This window comes from Lynx rufus, unplaced genomic scaffold (assembly GCF_022079265.1).
Source record: "Lynx rufus isolate CCGP_SWC_20201006 ecotype Redwood Valley unplaced genomic scaffold, mLynRuf1.p SCAF_4, whole genome shotgun sequence".
Classification (NCBI taxonomy): domain Eukaryota; kingdom Metazoa; phylum Chordata; class Mammalia; order Carnivora; family Felidae; genus Lynx; species Lynx rufus.
Window position 1 is genome coordinate 3,767,701 of NW_025814856.1, and position 16,092 is coordinate 3,783,792.

Here is a 16,092-nt window from a genome sequence, read left to right on the forward strand (position 1 = left end):
AGAAAGAGAATATTTATATTCTTGTAGGACAATATTTATGTTAAGGTAAGCAAAGATTTTTAAAAACAGAGCACAAAAACACTATAAATGTCAAGGAAGATATTAAATTTATTATTAAATTAAGTTATTCTTAGGGTATATTAAAGTAAATTAATTAAATTAAATTATTCTTAGAGTATATTAAAAGTAAGATCTTCTGTTTTTCAAAAGATACCGGTTCAGAGAATGAAAAGGTGATCCACAGAGCAAGAGAGAGAATATTTGCAGAAATATAATTGACAAAGGGCTTGTTTCCAGATTATATAAAGAATTCCTATAAATCAAAAAGAAAAAGGCAGCCCAATTAAAAAAGGGCCAAAAGATGTGACCCAATACTTCACATAAAACAATATGTAAATGGACAATGACCAGGAGACAGTGCTGAACCATATTAACCATCAGGAAAATGCAATTTAAAACTACAAGGGGGTTGGGGGCACCCAGCTGGCTCCAACAGTGGAGCATGTGACTCTTGATCTTGAGGTTGTGAGTTCAAGCCCCATGTTGGGTGTAGATATTCCCTAAAAATGAAATCTCTCTCTAAAAAACAAAACAAAACAAAAGAACAAAAGGTGTATCCCATTACAGAACAGTGAAAACTGAAGGCCAACAACGCTGCGTTGGTGTGTTATAAAGCAATGGGAACTCTCACACTTGGTGGGTGGAGATGATGTAGTGACACCTTCTTTGCAAAACTGGTATTATTTAATAAAGTAGAGCATAGGAAAACCCACTCCTATATACCCACTCAGCATGAATGTACACATATGGCCACTAAAATGCGCAAGAATGCACTAATTTCATTTATAAACTTATATGCAAAAGTTCTAATAAAAATACTAGTAAGGGGGGCGCCTGGGTGGCGCAGTCGGTTAAGCGTCCGACTTCAGCCAGGTCATGATCTCGCGATCCGTGAGTTCGAACCCCGCGTCAGGCTCTGGGCTGATGGCTCGGAGCCTGGAGCCTGTTGCCGATTCTGTGTCTCCCTCTCTCTCTGCCCCTCCCCCGTTCATGCTCTGTCTCTCTCTGTCCCAAAAATAAATAAACGTTGAAAAAAAATTAAAAAAAAATACTAGTAAGCACCCAGTAGGGATCAAAAAGAAAAAACCAAGGGACACAAGGAAAAGGTGTTCAGTGTCACTAATCATCAGCGAAACGCAGATCAAAGCCACAGTGAGATATCATCCCCTAGTGTCAGGATGGCTACAATCCATCCAACACAAAATCCCAGACAAATGGGAACAGGCACTGTTGAGGATGTGGAGAAGTTGAGACCCTTGTGCACTGTTGGTGGTGGGAATGCAAAATGGTGCTGCTGCCATGGAAACTGGTGTGGAGGTTTCTCAAACATTGAACATAGAACTACCTTACCCCCCAGTAATCCTACTTCTGGGTATAAACCCCCAATAATTGAAATTGGGATCTCCAAGAGATCCTACACTTCCATGTTCATTGAAGCATTATTTACAGAAGAAAAGCCGTGGAAACAACCCAAGCCATGGAATGGATAAAAGACAATATTTTTCAGGCTTAAGAAAGAAGTTAGTTCTGCCACTTACTGCATGAAATTAGGCAGACACAAAAGGACAAAGATAATTCCACTTATATGAGGGATCTGGTAGCCAAATGTGTAGAGATAGAAAGTAGAATGATGTCACCAGGCGCTGGAGAGAGGAATGGGGAGTTGGTGTTTAATGGGTATGAAGTTCTAGTTATAGAGGATGAGTAAGTCCTAGGAACCTACTATAAAGCATAATGCATATAGTTAACAATACTGTACTGTCTACTTAAAAATTTTTGAAAGAGGACAGATCTTATAGTAAATGTTCTTATCACACACACACGCACACAAAGAAGGAAAGAGGAAACTTTTAGAAGTGATGGTTAAGCTTATAGCTTTGTGGTGATAGTTTCACGGGTGTTTACTTATCTTTAAACTCATCAATATGTACATACTAAATATACATAGCATTTTTAATATGTATGAAAACCATACCTCAGCGGAAAAAATAAACGTAGGGTTTTTTTTTTAAGCCACTAAAAAAGAAAGTGAATTCGCAATCTTTTGTGTTTTTTTTTTTTTTTTTTTTTTTTTTTTTTGCTTCTTATGATACTTGGGTTGGTTTTTGTTCTTTTGGTGAGTAATTCCATTTCTGAAAGAATAGTAAAAAGATATTTTTATCCTAAAAATGTTTGTGGTCACATAGATGTCTTTACATGAGATTATCTGTGATTTTAAGTAAACATTACACATAAAAAAAAAAAAAGTTTACCCAAAAATCTCACTTGACTGCCATGCAGAGAATGGCCTGTAGGAGGCGAGAGTGGATACAGGCAGCCCGTAGGAGGCCTCCGGAGATGAAACCCCGAAAAGCCTTAGAGTCTGACACATTAAATCTGTACGTAAAGATGTCTAAGGAAATGGCCAAAAGAATAAGAACAGGATACATTGTTTCTGAACTAAGTAGAAGAAAAAACTGTAGTGAGAAAAAAAAATCCAAAATAACGCAAGGAGGAAGAGTAAAAGAAATATAGAAAAGGAGGGATGGTCAGAAATCACAAAATAAATCCAAAACCATCAGTAATTGGAATGAACACAGATACTCTATATCTCTGCCACCTGAGACAGTGGGCGCAAGCCGGCCAGTGCTGTGGAACACCTGAAAGGTGGGCGGTGTGGGCTGAGATCCATCTGGTGCCACTGGGAAATTCACTGCAGCAGTATTTGGAGACCTGGAATCAAATAAGAGTGTAAAGTATCTTATGAATCACTTTATGCTGATTACACTTTGACATGATTAACATTCTGGATGCGTGGGTAAGTGAAATATATTATTAAAATTCACCATTCTTAAACTCTTAATGGTGGCTGCTAGAGAAAAATTATAGAGCTGGCTCACATTATGTTTGCATTGGACAGCACTGGTCTAAATACTCAAATTAAAAGACAAATACTGTCAGACTGGATAAGAAAACTTAAAATCCAGCAACATGTTGTTTATATTTAAACATAAAAGATATAACAAGTTTCTAGTTAAAGGATGTAAATAGCTAGAGAGAAAATTGGTTTAGCCCTATTAGTAACAGCACAGAGTTTAATGTAAAAAGTGTTACTAGATATAACTAAATCTCTGCCATGGAAATATAACAGTTTTAATGTGCATGCACTTTAAAACGGTCTTGAAGTAAGTGAAGCAAAAACTGACAGAACTACTCAAACGTGGACGGTATGAATTGAGATGTGCTGTTAGTGTAAAATGCTCTGCAAACATTGAAGACCCGGAATGAAAAAAAAAAAAAAAAAGGAAGAATAAAATAGCTTGTGTTAGATAATTACACCACTGAAGCGGGAGATTTTAAAAACACCCCGCTTGTCCATTGATAGCTCAAGCAGGCAAAAAATAAGAATATAGATTTGGATAATGCAATGAACAAACTTGATCTCATGGTCACATATATGGAACATGTACCCAGCCACTGCAAAATACACGGTAAAAAATGCTTAGGGAGCTGGTAGGAATGTAAAATGGTGCAGTCACACAATGGAATATTTTTAAGCGTTAAAAAGGAAGGACATTCTAACACCTGCTACAACGTGGATGCACCTTGAGGACATTATGCTCAGTGACATAAGCCAGTCACAGAAAGGTCAAATACTCTATGGTCCCACTCAAATGAAATATTTAGAGTGGCCCGATTCATAGAGACAGAAAACAGAATGGGGTTGCCAGGGTGGGGTTGGGTGGGGAGTTACTGTTTCACAGGGACAGATTCTCAAGTTTGGGAGGGTGAGAAAGTTCTGGAGGGGGATGATTGCATGACAACATGAATGTCCTAATGCTGGTGAACTATACACTTAAAAATGGTTTAAATAGTAAGTTTTATGTTGTGTATGTTTTACCACAATTAACAATAAAACTAATTTTAAAACACTTAGAGAATCTCTCTCTCTCCTTCTCCTTCCCTCCCTTCTTTCCACCTCCTTTTTTTTTTTTTTTAACCAATCATTAAGAAGCCTTGTAGTTTTCAAGGATGAGTGTGGGCATTTTGTTCATTGCTACCAACAGGTGATAAACAGGCGTGAGAAGCCCCCAAATTATGCAGGAGGCAAAAGGCAGAAAATGTTCATTAACAAAACAGAACACACAGAATGCAATGTTTTCATATCTAGGTGAAAATAGTTAAATATCAAACTTACGACATGTAACCAAAAGAAAATTTTAGGTGAAAATCTGCAGCCTTAAATGAAAACCAGTGAGCTTGATATTGAATTGAGAGTCAGAAAAGAACAGAATAAACCCATAGAAAGCATAAGGAAGGAAAAAAAATATTACCAAAAAAAATTCTACCAAAATAAGGGTAGAAACTTTAAAAAACAAACATAATAAAAAGACCAAGATTTAGTTTTTTGAAAACAAGAAGAGATGAACTTCTGGTGACACTGGTCAAGCAAAAACCAAGAAAAGAAAAGGTGCAAATCAGAATTATTTATGGTGGAAAAAGGAACATAATGACAGAGGCTACAGAGGTTGAAAAGGCAATGATTTTATTCACCAATATGACACCTATTCACCCATAATTGTGAAAATGTAAATAAAATACACAAATTTCTAGAAAAATGTGGCTTAGAAAACCAAGTCAAGAAGAAATACAAAATCTAAAACAGTTAAAAGTCATTAGAGAAACTGGATAACAAACTAAAAACCTCCCTCCCTCCACACACACACACACACACACACACACACACACAAAACCTTTCCACAAATAAGATGCCAGATCCAGATATTTTTACGAGTTTTACTGAATATCTGTGTGACTCACAATGCTAACCATGTGCGATTCAATTCCAGCATATAGAACAAAAGCACACCCGTTTTTTTTTTTTTTAAATGAGGTCAGCATTGCCTTAATACCAAAACCTGACAAGAATAGTATGAGTCAAAAAAATCACACACCATGGTCCTCCTAACACAGATGCAAAAATCCTATCTAAAATATATTAAATCTAGTAATGTATTAAAAAATATATCCTGATCAAGTTGGATTTATTCCATGAATAAAAAGTTGGATTAATGGGGCATATGGGAGGCTCAGTCTGTTAAGAATCTGACTCAAGTCTCGTTCTCAGGGTCATGAATTCAAGCCCCATTTTGGGCTTCGTACCGGGCACGGAGCTTACTTAAGAAAAAAAATTAGATTAAGTTTAGAATACTGATGAACGTAATTCACCACACTGTCAGTTTAAAGGAGAAGAATTATGTGACACAGAGAAAACATTTAATAAAATTCAACATTTATGTATGATTTTTGAAAAACCTCTTAGAAAATTAAGAATAGAAGGGGATTTACTTAATTTGATAGGGGCTACCTGAAAAACCCAACAGCAGATTCATCCTTAAAGGTGAAACATGAAAAACATTCACTTAAAGATCAGAAATAAGACAAGGATGTCCAGTTTTTCAATGTTGTTGTGACAGCTACTGACACCTATCTCACTGTATATACCAGCAACAGATGTTGGAAAATATAATTTCCAAATGGCATGCCACTTACAATAGCACCAAGAAATGTAACACGCTTAGAAAGAAATCTAAAAATGATGCAAATTCTTTATGGAGAAAATTATGAAACATTCTTGAGAAACACTAAAAAGACCATTTTGGAAAAAGAGTTATACCATGTTCATAGATTGAAAGACTCAGTGTTATGAAGATATCCATTCTTTGCAGTTTGATCTACAGATTCAATGCAGTTCCAATAAAAATCTCAACAGGGTTTTTCATGGAACTTGACAAGCTGAATAAAAGGCCTACATAACCGAGATAATCCTGAAGATGAAGAATAAAAAGGTCCTTGCCCTCCCAAGGAGGCAAGGACCTCCCAAATAGCAGCACTTACTATGTTCATTATATTCATTATGTTAATGAAAGCAGTGTGGTACTGGTATACGTATAGTTGGATAGGGTTTATCTGCCTGGCTTCCTCTTGGAAAACGAAGAATGCTCCCGGATAACTTTCTTGTCATCAGGATGATGACTATATGACAACCTATTGCTTCTTCTAAGTTGGATAGAAGTTTGGAATACAGACTAGCCCTGTTTTTTTTTTTTTCTTCTTCTTAGTTTCACAGATTGTAACTTAAAATTTGGGTACATCCTACCATACACGCCTACATTATATGACTTAGTATTTCTTTTTTTTTTTTTAATTTTTTTTTCAACGTTTATTTATTTATTTATTTTGGGACAGAGAGAGACCGAGCATGAACGGGGGAGGGGCAGAGAGAGAGGGAGACACAGTATCGGAAACAGGCTCCAGGCTCCGAGCCATCATCCCAGAGCCTGACGCGGGGCTCGAACTCACGGACCGCGAGATCGTGACCTGGCTGAAGTCGGACGCTTAACCGACTGCGCCACCCAGGCGCCCCAGTATTTCTTTACTTTATGCCAAAATAAATAGGTTGTTACTCTGCTTAAGTTTGATTTAGACTATGTGTGTATATCCATCCACTCATCATTCATCCATTTACTGTTTTATCTGTACACCCATCCATCTATCCAATTGATCATCCACTTATCAACTGCCCATCCACATATTTATCCAACCATTGACCCATACATCTTCTCACCCACCCATCCATACTTTAACCCGTCTACCCATTCATTCATCCCTCCCCTACCCATCTATCCACCTCTCTGTCTGTCTGCCTGCCTATGTGTACAATAATAGAAACAAGCTTGCAGGGTGTCTGGGTGGCTCAGTCATTAAGCATCTGACTTCGGCTAATCATGATACCATGATTTGTGAGTTCAAGTCCCACAACGGGTGACCTTGGGCCCCGCTGAGCTCATGCCCCGCTTCGGTGAGTCCTGCTTCTCCTTCTCTCTTTCTCTACCCCTAGTGGGATTTTCTCTCTCTCTCTCTCTCTCCCCTTGCTCACTTGTGCACTCTCTCAAAAAAAAAAAAAAAAAAAAAGCTTGCAAATTCTGTCAGTTACCTACTGATGCATAACAAACCAGTCTAAAACTTAGTGGTTTAAACCAACAACTGTTGTATTTGCTTACAATTCAATGAGATGGCCCTGCAGGGTTTGCGGGGGGGATAGTTAGCTTCAGCTCCAAAAGCTGGGGCAGCTCATCTGGGGCTGGTAAAACTATTACGGCTTCACACCCATGTCTGTCACCCTCCAGGACGTCTCTGTCCACCCGTCCTCACTCACAGGATAGCCATATTTCTTTGCACTTAGGACTCTGAGAAGGCAAAAGTGGAAGCTGCAGTCTTCTAAGGCCTACATTCTAGAACTCAGGTAATTCACTTCTGTCACATTTATTCATCAAGGTAAGTCACAGTTAATTTACTTAGCCATTATTGTTTGAGAATTTACTGTGTATTAGGCACTGTTCTGGGTCCCGGCCATAAGAGGGAGAATAAAACACAAAACACAAGAGACAAAAGTTTCTGTCCCCACAGGCTTTCTGTTAAGTAGAAACTCCGTACTCACTCACCTGTTGAGCAGGTCTGAGGTCTTGATTTCTTGTGGGTGACTTTTCTTCCCATCCATAACAGGTAGGGTTTTTCTAGACTCCCTTTATTAGAGGGGACTATTCTTCCAGGTTCCTGGTTCCAGCTTCTCTCCTTGGCTTGTAGATGGCTGCCTTCTCCCTGTGTCCTCACGTGGTCATCCCTCTATGTGTGTCTGTGCCCTAATCTCCTCTTCTTATAAGGACCCAGGTCATATGGGATTAGTGCCTACTCTAATAACCTTATTTTACAGGAGGGGTGCCTGACTGGCTCAGTCAGTAGAGCATGCAACTCTTGATCTCAGGGTCGGGACTTCAAGCCCCATGAGCCCCATGTTGGGTGTATAGTATACTTTAAAAAAATACCCCTTATTTAACCTTAGTTTTCTCTTTAAAGGCCTGATTTCCAAAAGCAGTCACATTCTGAAGTACTGGGCGTTAGAGGTCACCATATGAATTTGGGGGGACACAATTCAGCACCCATAACAGGGGGAAGCTCCTGTGTTCAGCTTTTTGGAACAAAGAAAAGAGGCGGAGAAAGCTCCCCAGAGAAATTCTAGGGGCACCTCAAACTAGAAGAGCCTCGAGTCCTTCATTGCAGAGCCCAGAGAAGTCGCAGGTCCCCAAAAAGGAAATGACTCGACGGTGTCTCTGGGCAGTTGAAGCCACAGACAGCCTCAAAGAGTTTCCGGTGCCTCAGCCTGGCTGAAAATCAGCCTTGTGAGCAAGCCTCAGGAGCAGCAGAGAGTGCTCCAGTCTTGATAGGTCACAAGCATGAAAATGGAGGGCTGATGGGTAAAAAGCAGGCTGACAGTGGGCACCTGCGTGGACAGGCGAGAATCATCTGGATCCCTCCATCACTCTTAATGCTGAGGCGTCGGCTAAGCTCCCTGAAATTTTTGCAGTCTTGGGAAAGGAGCATGTGGGAAGGGTGGTTCCCGATTGACTGATAATAGTTTTCAGCATCCTGGTGCAAAGGGCTCTCTGCACAAATCGAGTCGCATTAGGAATAAAAAGGAAGTTATGTTATCTGCACTCCTTGCAAATTGCGACTTATGTATGCTTATGTATTGCTTATATCATGCATACATATTGCGACTTATGTATGTGTTGCAGTTTGCGAGGACCCCGATAAAAAGATTTGGAGCCACACTTCCCCTCCAGAAGGCATGAAGCCATGCCGGCACATTGGTTTCAGTGCTATAAGACTCATTTCTGACTTCTGACTTCTAGAACTAAAAGATCATCAATCGTACCACGTTAAGCAGCAGCAGGAAATGAATAATAACACTATGAACCCTCGCTCCTCTTGAAACTTGTGGTCATCTCAGGCTGTCATTTATTTTTCCACCTTCATCTCTCTGTGCTTAGATTTCCCCCTAAGGTGGGTATTACAACACTACCCACCCCACGGTCATTGCGAGGATTGAGTGAGTTACTGTGAATTAATGCGCTTAGCACAGTGTCTGGCAAGCGGTGAGGACATTAGAAGTATGATTGAGGATCCTTATTTACTTTAAGAGCAAAACCACATAAACACATTGCTGAAAGGCAACTGACATTCAGCCTCTGTATGGGAGACAATGAGGAGTGGTGGAGACTGGTGAGACCCCATGCCCTATCCAACAGGGACAGCTACTGCCCAGCCTGGGTTGTTGTTCACAGCTTCCAAATTTCCAAGAAAATCCAGAAATTCAGATTTTTCCACATGCAAAGTTTTGTCATGTTTAAATGCTGGCTACTAATTTCCATTTTAAAAACACACCCCGTGACTAGATGTGGCCTGTGGATGTGAGGTCACCTTTCATATAATCACTGAAAAGAATTCAAACTTTAAATGTACACATGATTACAGCTATGCTTGTACAAAAAAAAAAAATATCTACTGTGGATTAAAGAGCTCACTGTGGGCCAAGCTCTGGGAAACTACTTAAACACTCAAGCCATTTCATCTCACAATAACCACGGTAGGGTACAGGCCACTATTTGTGTTCTTTTACAGATGAGGAAACTGAGGCCCAGAGAGGCCAAGGATGGATCCCGAGATCACCCAGCTGGGAAATGGCAGAGTGGAGGCCTGGCTTCCCTCAAAGACCCATTCTGTTTCTCTGAGACAATGCATCCCAGTATTTGAACACAGTGCTATTTAGCAGGAGGGACACAGCATGATAATATGAGGTTAATAAATGATTTATCATCATTATTTTTACTTCTACTGCCTCTGGGTCTTGGGAAGAGGTGAAGGAGACCTTTCCAGGGGCTGGGGGAGGGTAGGAATGCACACTTCAGGTCTGGAGGAAAAGCTGATTGTGGGGGAAGGTGATATCTGAACAGATGCCAGAGCATGGGAGGTGAAAGCGGAAATCAAATAGATAAACTTCTCAGAAGTTGTAAAGTAGGTCAATGGCCTGGACTGGGGGCTCACTACCCCATGCGCTATCTGAAAGTCTAGGTCTCCTGGTGCACCAGCCTTGACACCTACCTTCAGGGCTCTCTGCTCCTCCTCCCTCCTGCCTCCCTCCATCTTTCCCTCCCCTCCCCTCCCTCTCTTTCCATCTCCCTCCTACCCTACCCATCCTCTTACCCACCCTCTTTTCTTCCGCTCGCTGTATCACCTCAGGACTGGAGGCCCCTCCCAGGAATGATCTTTGGAGGCTAAACTTAGTGACAGGTTCCATCCCCAGGCGGAAGTTGGTGGCTGCTGGTGGCTTTGTAATACATTGTCCCCACACCTTGGTCTCATCAAAGCCACGGAAACAGAAAAAAACGGTGATAAGAGTAAAGGAAACTCCAGCGGGGGCTGGGGCTGGGCATTAGGGGCTGCCCCACCTCCCACCAGCCCTCAAGGGCAGAGAGGCATGAAGCTGTGTGCCCTTGGTGGGAATGGAGGGGGAGTCCAGCATTCCTGCCTCTACGTCTGGAACATGGGGACAGCAATAGCTCCCGCCCAGGTATGTATATAAGGCATCTAAGGATGTGACTCACACAAGATGCCTGACATAGGGAAAGTGCCTGACGAGTGCTGTAATGGCCTTTTCTGTGTCTGATCTGATGCAATCTTTACAACAGCCCCACGGGCAAAGCCGGTGTTACCTCCCACTTTACAGATGAGGAAACTTAGGCACTGAGAGGTGGTGGGACTTGCTTGAGGTCACACAGGAGCAGGTGGCAGAGTGGAATTGGAACCCAGGACCATCTGACTGCAAAGCCTGTTTCCCTCCCTCCCTGTTCAGGCCAACGATGACAGCACTATAAACAATAATCAATAAACACTAACAACAATAATCGTCTACCTCTGGGGTCTGAGCCCTCAGCTTTGGGTCCTGGGCACCAACACCTCCCTCCAGCCACACCAGGGTACATGCTCATCTCTACAGACCGCCTGATTTGTATGCATATTGTTGTCTGCCCCTCTCTCTCCTCACTCTTCCCGTGTTCCCACTTCGTTCGAGCTTCCAGCTGGCTGCGTAGACTGCCACTCTGTCCCGATGTCCGCAATCAGGGTGCTTGGCAGGGTGTAGCCTTCACTTCATCATCAGGAATGGGAGATTCGAGGGGGAGGCAGATCTGGGCATGAGGCTTCTGATTTCTCCCACCCTTGCCCCCGAGCTTCCTACAGGGAGTTGGGCCAGCTGGGTTCAGTTTACTTATCTGTAAAGTGACCTCCACAGGTGACCCCATCTACCGCCCCTCTGCCTACAAGCCACCATTCCCCTGAGAAGAGACAGACCCAGTTGCAACATTTACCATTTATTTCCAAGACCCATGGTCAGGGAGCCCAGGGCTGCCGACAGTGGTCCTCATCCCAGGATGTATTGGTCTTAGCTGGGAGGAACCTCAGGCTGTGTGTGATGTGGTGTGTGTGTGACGGGTTGGGACCGTGATGCAGCATCTGATGTGATGTGCATGGCATCCCATGTGTGACACTTGGTGTGACCGTATGGCCCCTTTGGGTCACTGTGGCTGTGATGATGACTTGCGTAGGATATATGTGTCATACGTCACATAATCTGACTGTGTGTTTGTGGTCCTATGACTTGTGTGTGACTGTGCGAGTATCTGATGCTTTGTGTGTACGAGTGCAGATCTGAAGGGCACCTTGTGATTTTCTGTGATGCCGTAGGCATGTCCACATTCTCTCTCCATCTTCCTTTCCTTCCCTCTTTCCCTTCTTCCTTCCCCTCCTCCCTTCTTCTTTTCCCTCCTCCCTCCCTCCCTTCCTTCCTACCCTCCTCCCTTCCTCCCTTTCTTCTCTCTGCAAACATTTTCCAGGTGCCTGCTACATGCCAGACCCTGACCTGGTTACTGAAACACAGCCGTGTGTCCTGGTGGGATGTGAACACCCAGCAGTGAGATCCAGCCAGCCAGCTGGTAATACGTTGGTAGCCAGAAACCAGCCGTGACGGGAGCCTTTACACCAAGGAGATCACAAACACTACAGAGCCTCTCCCTCCTGGGAGAGCTGGTGGTCAAACGGTCACCGGCACGTCCCTGCGCCCGTGTCTCTGAGGGTGAACTTACACAGCCAGGAGGAGGTACAGCCACAGACCTGTGAGCAGATCTTGAGTGTGTGGCTCTGGCCGTGGGGGGGACTGGCTGGGCTGTCCACATGGGTCAGTCTTGATGATGACTCCCTTCCTCCAACCACCCACACTCATGAGAGTGGGGAAGGCTGGGGTTGCCCGTCCTGAGCCAAAGTCTCTGGACCCCCACGTCCCACTCTTCTCTGAAGCGAAAACATAAATACCCACCCCTCACCCCTTCTTCCTGAATATCAGGCAGATCAGCTTTCCCCCGGCTGGGGGGCCTACAGACCCTCACGTCTCTGGGTCTTTGTCTTCAGTATTGCCCGTAGTGGCTCTGCAGTTTCCTTTGGGGCTCCAGGGGTGCCAGCTGGGTCTCCAACCTTCAGGGGTGGCTGGGTTGTTGGCCCCTGGAGGTGCCCGCTGAGCTCTTCGCTCGCCGGGTTCTCGGTTCCCCAAGGCACCCTCTGAGGGAGGCATCACTGTCACTCCTTTCTTACACCATGAAGGCCCCAAAGTAGGAGCGGGTCCCGTCACGGAGTCGGACCAGGCGCTCATCCGGCACACGGACAACCACCTCCTCGCCAGCGTCCAGGTGCACCACGCCTCCCAGGAAGCTGCTGTCCCACCAGACGCGGGGGCCGGTGGCTCGCCCACAGGGTGACCGCCGACTGACCAGCAGCTCGAGCTCCTCGGGGTAGCGCGGTGTGCGTTTGTAGAGGCCATGCGTGATGGGCAGGCCGCTGGTCAGCCCCTGCGGGCAGCCCACGCCCCCCAGCTGCACCTTGGAGTAGATGTAATAGTAGCCGGCCCGGGCAATCACCAGGGAGCCGTCACGGTAGCTGAGGCCCCTCAAGAAGGCCAAGCCCAGCTTTGTCTCCCAGAGCAGCGGGCCCCCGCTGCCCGTCAGGCTGGAGTTGGCACCTGGGGGCAGAGACAGAGGGGTCCAGTCAGCCTGTGTCCCTCTGCGGATGGGCGAGGGTGACGACTCTCCTCCGTTTTAGGTTGGGGACTTTATATGTGTTAATTCACTTTATTCTCACTTTGAGGGGAGGGAACTGAGGCACCGAAAGGCCAAGTCACTTGCTTCTTACGCCCTCCCCTTGCAGGTGGGGAAACTGAGGCATGGAGCCATCAAAACTTGTGAGTGGCATAACCAAGGAACAGAGACAGAGCGCACGCCGGGCCAGAAGACTTGTAATCTCCATGCTCTTCAGTTTTTCTCCATTAAAATGGACATATGAATAGCGCCTCCTTGAGATTTAATGAATTAATATGTATAGAGCGTATTACAGCCCGTGACACACGGTGAGCGCCTTGTAAGGGTTTATTCAATGATATGAGAAATGCATGGACATAGGCAGCGGGGCAGGTCTGTGAATCAATAGTGAACGGGTGACTGAATGAATACTCAGACATGCTGGGTGTCTGTCCCCTCTCCCATGTCACGACCCGGGGTCCCCCTCACCTGTAAGGTGTGCTGCTGGGTTGGCCTGGAGGGACCTTCGTCCTGGAGAGAGATGGTGAGCGGTTAGGGGCAGAGGCGGTGAGGGGTGAGGGCCAGCCTCCAGCCAGTGTCATCAGGTCCACCTCCTGGTGTCAACCCCACCCTTTCCGGAGTGCCCCAGACTTCTGCTTCTCAGGCCCGGGGGAGGGGCACCTGTGGAGCTCAGGCCAGTTGTGTAAATCACATTGGGCAACCGGCTGAGGGGGCGGGGGCAACGTGGGAACCATCCTACCCCCGCCCTCCCCAGGACCCAGGACTCTGACTCACCTTGGGTCAGCTGCTTCCAGGATTCTGCTTCTCCATCCTGAAAATGCAGAGAAACCCACGGTGAGGACCTGCGTGGCCCACACATTGGCATCCTCAGACTCATGTCTGTGAGACACACACAGATGCGGCACACGGACACTGTCCTCACCCCAGTGCCCAGGGCCATGTGCACGCTCCTGCCCCACCCAGCAGCCTTGTAACCACCCGGGCTCTCATATTCCCCCTCTGCAAATAGACATACGAATGCTGCCTATTTAAGATTCAGTGAATTCACAGGGACAAAAGCATGTTCCAGTGCCTGGCGCATAGTAAGCACAATATGAGAGTTAATTAAATAAGTAATATTATAGACATGTACACATCGAGATGGCAGGACACGTGGACATCTGTGGCAACAAGTGGATATGGGCATGTGACATAGGGCACAGACCTGGACACTTACGTGACACGTGGACACGGATACATGGGTGTGTGGTTTATGGATCCGGGTGGGTCTGTGCACAATGTCAGCACATGGGCTGTAGACAGGCCAGTACGTGGACATGCGGGCACACGCACACAGGACAGCAGTACGGGTTCACACGGGCGACATGCCCTTGCGGTCGTCAGATCCAGTCACAAGGACAAATGCCTTGGAAACACACGACGCAAAGGGCCAAGACCACACGGCCGTGGCGTGGGATGCAGAGACTCACAGGTGTGGCCAACAGATACATCCACAGCCAACCGTAAACAGAGGCAGAGAGAGATTCTCGCAGACTTGGACAACGTGAATTAGTGACAGTCCCGAATAATGGTGATCAGGGTATGGCTAACGATACTTCGCAATGTCAGAACATCAGTTCCGCGGGTTGCAGACAACAAGACTGTATTATAAACACGAAATGTGCTGTGAGACTAGGTTTTATTTGTTACCACTACTAGAAGAAATGGTAGTTATGTGACCCCACAGCATGGTTAGCTAATGCTACAATAGCAATCATATTGCAGTATAAATGTACCAAATCCCTATGTTGTACACCTGAAACTGACAGAATGTTAACATGTCATTTATATCTCAGTTTAAAGAAAATATTAGTTCTGGTTGGTTGAATTCTTGCCCTGGGCAGCCACTGCCGGGCACCACACACGCAATATCGTATCTCGTTCCCTGTGAGGTGGGCACTCTTATTATCCCACCCATTTCACAGATGAGGAAACTGAGGTTCAGAGAAGTGAATTGACTTGCACTGAGCTGCTGTTAGCCTATGGTCTTGCACACACGTGCACAGAGACACGCACAGTGACACAGGAGACCCACCTCCATGAGCCCCGAAGCCCCACTCACCAGCAGGGGTGTGACCATCTCCCCCAGACGCCAGTGCAGCTGCAGCAGGAACCAGCCCTGGACGGCCAGCCCAGCCGCCAGCAGCAGCAGCAGGAGGCCCAGGCCCAGCTGGGATGCACTGCAGGGCTGTCTTTGGCGGCGGCTGGGCCCCAGCCGTGTGAATGGGATGTCTGTCTGTCCGTCCACCACAAACACTGAGGGCCGCACAACCGTCTCCTCCATGTCCTGAGACACCTCGGGGCTGGGCTCGCACGGCTGGGTCCCTGAGGGCAGGGAGGAAACCACGATTGCCCAATGCTTCTGGGCTTCGCACGCTGCAGACAGGCACCCGTGGGTCCCGGGGTTCAGCCTTTAGAGCAGGGGCTCAGCCCCTCCCCTTTCCCCACTGGCCCTCCTCTTCTTCCTGTCCTCCCACCCCCAGGCTGGCCCCATCTCACTCTCACTCATACAAGCCTCTCACTCTTTCCAGGGGCATCTAAAGATGTGACTCAGGTAGGGATGGAGGGGGGAGGCCCCAGTTTTTCCCTGTGGCCACTTCATTCACTCCATGACCAAATATTTATAGATCATCTCTGTGTGCCAGGTACTGTTCTAGGCTTGAGGGTACAGCCGTGAACAGGAGAGACAAAAGTCCCTGGTCTTACGGAGCTCCCATTCTTGGGGTGAGAGACAATGAGCCTAGTAAAGAAGAAAATACTATAGAGTGTTTGAGATGGTGGTTAGGGAAGTGCAAACTACGAGAGTGGTTTTTGTGTGTGTGGGTGTGTCCAGGTGTGTATATTGGGTCCAGTGCATGTGTGCGTGTGTATGCTGTGTGTATGTGTGCATGGAGATGAGTGCAGGGGCAGGCATGCATGTTGGTGAATCTATGCACACATGTGGGTGTGTGCAGGTGTGTGTATGCAGGTG

At 45.7% G+C, this 16,092-nt stretch overlaps 1 protein-coding gene across 1 annotated transcript; it reads right to left on the minus strand.

Moving 5' to 3' along the window:
• Positions 1-11,293: 11,293 nt before the first annotated feature.
• TNFSF14 (TNF superfamily member 14) lies at positions 11,294-15,512 on the minus strand. The gene is made up of 4 exons (XM_047096407.1): positions 15,184-15,512; positions 13,857-13,893; positions 13,551-13,592; positions 11,294-13,006 (listed from the first exon to the last, which is right to left on the minus strand). Exons 1-4 carry the CDS (start codon positions 15,403-15,405, stop codon positions 12,579-12,581), a joined length of 729 nt encoding a protein of 242 aa, XP_046952363.1. The 5' UTR covers positions 15,406-15,512; the 3' UTR covers positions 11,294-12,578.
• Positions 15,513-16,092: the final 580 nt, after the last annotated feature.